Genomic DNA, 7,621 nt, shown 5'->3' with positions numbered 1-7,621 from the left:
CAGAGCCTGGAGGTACTGCGGTGCCGTTCCCCTCACAGCTCCGTAGGCAAGCACCATGGTCTTGTAGCGGATGCGAGCTTCAACTGGAAGCCAGTGGAGAGAGCGGAGGAGCGGGGTGACGTGAGAGAACTTGGGAAGGTTGAACACCAGACGGGCTGCGGCGTTCTGGATGAGTTGTAGGGGTTTGATGACACAGGCAGGGAGCCCAGCCAACAGCGAGTTGCAGTAATCCAGACGGGAGATGACAAGTGCCTGGATTAGGACCTGCGCCGCTTCCTGTGTGAGGCAGGGGCGTACTCTGCGGATGTTGTAGAGCATGAACCTACAGGAACGGGCCACCGCCTTGATGTTAGTTGAGAACGACAGGGTGTTGTCCAGGATCACGCCAAGGTTCTTAGCGCTCTGGGAGGAGGAAACAATGGAGTTGTCAACCGTGATGGCGAGATCATGGAACGGGCAGTCCTTCCCCGGGAGGAAGAGCAGCTCCGTCTTGCCGAGGTTCAGCTTGAGGTGGTGATCCGTCATCCACACTGATATGTCTGCCAGACATGCAGAGATGCGATTCGCCACCTGGTCATCAGAAGGGGGAAAGGAGAAGATTAATTGTGTGTCGTCTGCATAGCAATGATAGGAGAGACCATGTGAGGTTATGACAGAGCCAAGTGACTTGGTGTATAGCGAGAATAGGAGAGGGCCTAGAACAGAGCCCTGGGGGACACCAGTGGTGAGAGCGCGTGGCGAGGAGACAGATTCTCGCCACGCCACCTGGTAGGAGCGACCTGTCAGGTAGGACGCAATCCAAGCGTGGGCCGCGCCGGAGATGCCCAACTCGGAGAGCGTGGAGAGGAGGATCTGATGGTTCACAGTGTCGAAGGCAGCCGATAGGTCTAGAAGGATGAGAGCAGAGGAGAGAGAGTTAGCTTTAGCAGTGCGGAGCGCCTCCGTGATACAGAGAAGAGCAGTCTCAGTTGAATGACTAGTCTTGAAACCTGACTGATTTGGATCAAGAAGGTCATTCTGAGAGAGATAGCGGGAGAGCTGGCCAAGGACGGCACGTTCAAGAGTTTTGGAGAGAAAAGAAAGAAGGGATACTGGTCTGTAGTTGTTGACATTCGAGGGATCGAGTGTAGGTTTTTTCAGAAGGGGTGCAACTCTCGCTCTCTTGAAGACGGAAGGGACGTAGCCAGCGGTCAGGGATGAGTTGATGAGCGAGGTGAGGTAAGGGAGAAGGTCTCCGGAAATGGTCTGGAGAAGAGAGGAGGGGATAGGGTCAAGCGGGCAGGTTGTTGGGCGGCCGGCCGTCACAAGAAGCGAGATTTCATCTGGAGAGAGAGGGGAGAAAGAGGTCAGAGCACAGGGTAGGGCAGTGTGAGCAGAACCAGCGGTGTCGTTTGACTTAGCAAACGAGGATCGGATGTCGTCGAACTTCTTTTCAAAATGGTTGACGAAGTCATCTGCAGAGAGGGAGGAGGGGGGGGGAGGGGGAGGAGGATTCAGGAGGGAGGAGAAGGTGGCAAAGAGCTTCCTAGGGTTAGAGGCAGATGCTTGGAATTTAGAGTGGAAGAAAGTGGCTTTAGCAGCAGAGACAGAGGAGGAAAATGTAGAGAGGAGGGAGTGAAAGGATGCCAGGTCCGCAGGGAGGCGAGTTTTCCTCCATTTCCGCTCGGCTGCCCGGAGCACTGTTCTGTGAGCTCGCAGTGAGTCGTCGAGCCACGGAGCGGGAGGGGAGGACCGAGCCGGCCTGGAGGATAGGGGACATAGAGAGTCAAAGGATGCAGAAAGGGAAGAGAGGAGGGTTGAGGAGGCAGAATCAGGAGATAGGTTGGAGAAGGTATGAGCAGAGGGAAGAGATGATAGGATGGAAGAGGAGAGAGTAGCGGGGGAGAGAGAGCGAAGGTTGGGACGGCGCGATACCATCCGAGTAGGGGCAGTGTGGGAAGTGTTGGATGAGAGTGAGAGGGAAAAGGATACAAGGTAGTGGTCGGAGACTTGGAGGGGAGTTGCAATGAGGTTAGTGGAAGAACAGCATCTAGTAAAGATGAGGTCGAGCGTATTGCCTGCCTTGTGAGTAGGGGGGAAGGTGAGAGGGTGAGGTCAAAAGAGGAGAGGAGTGGAAAGAAGGAGGCAGAGAGGAATGAGTCAAAGGTAGACGTGGGGAGGTTAAAGTCGCCCAGGACTGTGAGAGGTGAGCCGTCCTCAGGAAAGGAGCTTATCAAGGCATCAAGCTCATTGATGAACTCTCCGAGGGAACCTGAAGGGCGATAAATGATAAGGATGTTAAGCTTGAAAGGGCTGGTAACTGTGACAGCATGGAATTCAAAGGAGGCGATAGACAGATGGGTAAGGGGAGAAAGAGAGAATGACCACTTGGGAGAGATGAGGATCCCGGTGCCACCACCCCGCTGACCAGAAGCTCTCGGGGTGTGCGAGAACACGTGGGCGGACGAAGAGAGAGCAGTAGGAGTAGCAGTGTTGTCTGTGGTGATCCATGTTTCCGTCAGTGCCAAGAAGTCGAGGGACTGGAGGGAGGCATAGGCTGAGATGAATTCTGCCTTGTTGGCCGCAGATCGGCAGTTCCAGAGGCTACCGGAGACCTGGAACTCCACGTGGGTCGTGCGCGCTGGGACCACCAGATTAGGGTGGCGCGGCCACGCGGTGTGGAGCGTTTGTATGGTCTGTGCAGAGAGGAGAGAACAGGGATAGATAGACACATAGTTGACAGGCTACAGAAGAGGCTACGCTAATGCAAAGGAGATTGGAATGACAAGTGGACTACACTTATCGAATGTTCAGAACGTTAAGCTTACGTAGCAAGAATCTTATTGACTAAAATGATTGAAATGATACAGTACTGCTGGAGTAGGCTAGCTGGCAGTGGCTACGTTGTTGACACTACACTAATCAAGTCGTTCCGTCGAGTGTAATAGTTTCTACAGTGCTGCTATTCGGGGGCTAGCTGGCTAGCTAGCAGTGTTGATTACGTAACGTTACGTTAAAAGAACGACAATAGCTGGCTAGCTAACCTAGAAAATCGCTCCAGACTACACAATTGTCTTAGATACAAAGACGGCTAAGTAGCTAGCTAGCTACGATCAAACAAATCAAACCGTTGTACTGTAATGAAGTGAAAATGTCTCATGTGCCCAGCAACCTTTTGGTTATTAGCCCAACGCTCTTTTGGTTATTAGCCCAACGCTCTAACCACTAGGCTACCTGCCGTTAATTGCATAACATTTTCAAAGTAAATTTTTTTGTGATTTTTGTTCCATTGGGTTCCATTTATCAATGAATGTGGTTGGAATTTAGCTCAAATGTTCATGTGCCCAAAAATAAAAAGCCCACTTTCCAAAGGGTGTACTTTATCACGACTGTATAAGTCTGGGTGCATAACCAGACTAGTAGTACAGCTCGGCTCAGGTCACCTAGTAGGCCTAACAGAAGTGTGACAAGGTCAAGAGAGTGGCTGTATCAAACACGTTTAGAAAGCTTTTCTTACCGTGTCACTTCCTTTTTCAAGTTCAGCAGTGTTTTTTTAATTTGTACCATTTGACCATATCTCGTCATCTCAGTGTGTTCGTGAAGGAAAGAGAAAGGAAGAGGTAGCCATTTTACCATTGAAACAGCCATTTTGATGTTCTTTCTGCAGACTCATGTCCCGATTCGTCCACCAGATCCACCTAAAGGAAAACAGACACACACCCATCTTGTCTTGTCTGAAGTGATAGTGTGGAAAGAGTGGGACATGCCTGCGAAATCACCACACACCAGCAAGTACTCAAGCACACACACCTTCAGACTGTGAATTATGGGAGAGAGCCCAACTCAGCACCTCCCTCACGTCCACCCTGATTCCTCCCAGAAAGGAAGGGCACTCTGTTGCTACTGGCACTAGGACAGGGCTCCAATGAATGAGTGATAAACACACACATCTTCTCATGACTATATGTTTTGACAAGAAATAGAATCCTCCAGTAGAGACAGACCTAACATATCCCTTGGTAAATCTAATCTTCAGACTAGATTGGAGATCGTCTCCATTACAAAAACACCGGACAAGGATGTGTCTCAAACAATGGCACACTATTACTTGTCTGGAACAATTAGAAATAAAACCTTGTTTCCTCTGTTCTCCAATGTTCTTCTTGCACTGTATGGTTTTGTGTTTATTATTTCTACACTATATTCCACAACACAAAAATCTGCCCGGAAACACTTCTTTGATTAGAAGCCACGCAACCAATAAACATTTATTTTCACAAGCACAAAAATGTGTTAAACAAAAATAATGGGTAACATTTACACACTTTTATACAGGTTCCTTAAACTCAATGTACAATTAAGACTAAACTAAATAGCGATAGTTAAATATGTACTCACATTGCACACATTGATGACACCTACATAAACCTACACAAAAAACAACGCATACTGTGTAAAAGTAACGAGTCAACATAAAAATCACATTATTTACAAAAACATACATTTTTAGATTTTTTTTTTTAGCAAAAGGATTCCAGTTGTAGAATCTGTCCCATCAGTTATTAACCAGAGACACGGTACACAATCTATCATTCTGTCCCATCAGTCGTTAACCAGAGACACGGTACACAATCTGTCATGTAAAAGTTCCCTCGCTATAAAGTAGAATTCAGTCTCTGTTAATAATCAGAAAAGAGAATAATATAATAAAGTTATAAAGTAGAGCAGCGAGAGCCACAAGGATACACTAAACTAGTATATATACTGCACTGCGTTGCTTTGGCGGTATGGCGCTTTTTCCCTTTTTATCAAGCTGGTGACTTTTAGCGGTTAGCTTCGATGAAGTGCACTTAGCATTGTAGCTTAGCGACTGTTGCCGGTGAGTGGAATCTTTATTTGTATTTTTTCTACACAGAATCCTTCTAGACTTCCGTAGGTTTTATCTAGGTGTTATGAACATCACTACATATAGGTATAATTTACAGCATAAAGCTTAATGTAATACTGAGGGAGGAGCAGCAGTGACATACTGTGTGATAATATGTATCGATGGTACCAACATTGATCAGCGTGGTGAGTGTCTCTTGGCCTGGAGCAGTTTGGCAGAGTGGAGTGCAAAGTGGATATTGGCAGCTTAAAAGGTGCAATCTGTCATTTTTGTTTTCCCCCCAAAAGTGCTGCCTGCCTCTGCAATTGTTTGCAAACGGAAGGGGGGGGGGTCTGCACTGGTGAATTTTCTAGGCGTTGTATTTTTTACTGCTTCTTGGCATATTTTGTAGTACTTCAAGATGCCACTAGGGGAAATGAAAGTTACAGATTGCACCTTTAAATTCACAAGCCTTTGTTAAAAGAACAGGCATCATTTAAGTGAATGAAGAAGACATTTTACAAAGGAAAAGGTCAGTACACCACTAGCAATGTACCAGTCTTCTATAGAACCAACTCTCTTCTCGTAAAGGAAACAGGTATGTGTCAGAGTGTGTGTGTGTTTATGAGAGGGTGCATCTGGACATTCACTGTGTGATAAAGTGTGAGGTTGGGGAGCCATGAAGAAACCAGCACATTGTGTTCTATTCCTTTTCCTCTATCAGAGGGTTCTAGTGGAAGAACAGAGCAGTGTTCCATTGATAGAACGTTAAAGGGTTCTACTCGGAGAAGGGAGGGAACATGCCCAGATCAGCAAAGTCTTCAATGTTGTAGTTGGCTGTTCCTTGTGTTGGGTCTCCTGCCATCGGCAACATGTCCTACAGAGAGACAGACGGGGAGGGAGAGAGGAAAGGTCAGGATCAGGGACACAGACTTTCATGTGGAGCCATATCAGACAGCACTGTGTACACTGGGCTCAGGCCAGGGAAGGAGGAAATAAGCCATTGAAGCCCAGTGTGTCCAAGGTGACCTCTCTTCCTGCCTCTCATACACATGGATTACTGTAGGATATTGGAGCTTGGGATTGGTGTGCATGATACCTGGAAGAGTTAGTGTCTCTCTGTGTTACCTGGAACACTGCTGTCTGGGAGGGGTTAGGGTGTGTGTTACCTGGAACACCTCTGTCTGGGAGGGGTTAGGGTGTGTGTTACCTGGAACACCTCTGTCTGGGAGGGGTTAGGGTGTGTCTCTGTTACCTGGAACACCGCTGCCTGGGAGGGGTTAGGGTGTGTGTTACCTGGAACACCTCTGTCTGGGAGGGGTTAGGGTGTGTGTTACCTGGAACACCTCTGTCTGGGAGGGGTTAGGGTGTGTGTTACCTGGAACACCTCTGTCTGGGAGGGGTTAGGGTGTGTGTTACCTGGAACACCTCTGTCTGGGAGGGGTTAGGGTGTGTGTTACCTGGAACACCGCTGCCTGGGAGGGGTTAGGGTGTGTGTTACCTGGAACACCGCTGCCTGGGAGGGGTTAGGGTGTGTGTTACCTGGAACACCTCTGTCTGGGAGGGGTTAGGGTGTGTGTTACCTGGAACACCTCTGTCTGGGAGGGGTTGGGGTGAGAGTGTGGCTCTCCTCCCTGTTGGCCATGGTGCTGGTTCTGCCATTGGGACCAGACCTCACTGGGCCGACCCTGGAACTGACCCCCACTCTGACTGCCCTCTCCTGACACATCTAGAGAGAGAGAGAGGGAGGAGAGAGAGGGAGGAGGGGGGAGACGGAGGAGGAGGGAGAGGGAGGAGGAGAAAGAAGAGAGGTAGGGGGAGGGAGGGAGGGAGGGAGAAGGGGAGGAGGAGAAAGAAGAGAGGGAGGAGGAGGTGGAAGGGGGAGGAGGTGGAAGGGGGAGGAGGAGAAAGAAGAGAGGTAGGAGGAGAGGGAGGAGGGGGAGAGGGAGGAGGGGGAGGAGAGAAGGGGAGGAGGGAGAGGGAGGAGGGGGGAGGAGAGAGGGGGAGGAGAAAGAAGAGAGGCAGGAGGAGGGGGGAGAGGGAAGAGGGAGGGGGAGAAGGTAGAGGTAGGAGGGAGGAGGAGGGAGAGGGAGGAGGGAGAGGGAGGAGGGAGGAGGGGGAGAGACACAGTGAGCAGTCAGCAACACATTGCATAAGTGTGAGGTGACCCTTCATCACCTTTGGTGTTCAGATAGAACACAGTCATCAATATTCTCTGTTCCCTACAGGCCCAACACTAATACATGTCTACATGTCAAATGGCCCCCTGTCCCCTATATAGTGCTATATATAGACAGCCCTGATCAAAAGTAGTCCACTATGTAGGGAATAATACATATCTCCCTCAGGGGAGAGGTTGGAGATGCTGTTAGGAATGTTTCTGGAGAGCTGGATGCCAGCACCAACATGCAGGTCTGCATTCATGTATATAGACATGTACTTTACACACACACACACACACACGCACACACGCACGCACGCACGCACGCACGCGCGCACACGCACACACGCACACACGCACACACGCACACACGCACACACACACACGCACACACGCACACACGCACACACGCACACACGCACACGCACACACGCACACGCACCCACACAAACACACACGCACACACACACACACACACCTCCCTATCCCATTAATAAAACACCTACATACCACACAGGGGAAAGTGATGCAGTAGCTAGTAAGGCTGTAAAACCAATGTTTTATCTTTCTGATGTCATAAACAGCTTTGAAGTCTTGACCTGACGAGTTAATAA

The 7,621-nt window shown here is 49.4% G+C and overlaps 1 protein-coding gene across 1 annotated transcript in view; it reads right to left on the bottom strand.

Moving 5' to 3' along the window:
* Positions 1–4,210: 4,210 nt before the first annotated feature.
* Positions 4,211–7,621, bottom strand: part of LOC135530545 (aryl hydrocarbon receptor nuclear translocator 2-like) — a 132,922-nt gene continuing 129,511 nt past the window's right edge. The window contains 2 exon segments of the mRNA XM_064958846.1: positions 4,211–5,723; positions 6,430–6,575. Coding sequence (XP_064814918.1) covers positions 5,625–5,723; positions 6,430–6,575 — 245 coding nt within the window. The 3' untranslated portion in view covers positions 4,211–5,624.

This window comes from Oncorhynchus masou, unplaced genomic scaffold (genome assembly GCF_036934945.1).
Source record: "Oncorhynchus masou masou isolate Uvic2021 unplaced genomic scaffold, UVic_Omas_1.1 unplaced_scaffold_1376, whole genome shotgun sequence".
NCBI lineage: Eukaryota > Metazoa > Chordata > Actinopteri > Salmoniformes > Salmonidae > Oncorhynchus > Oncorhynchus masou.
This window is presented reverse-complemented; position numbering and strand designations above follow the sequence as displayed.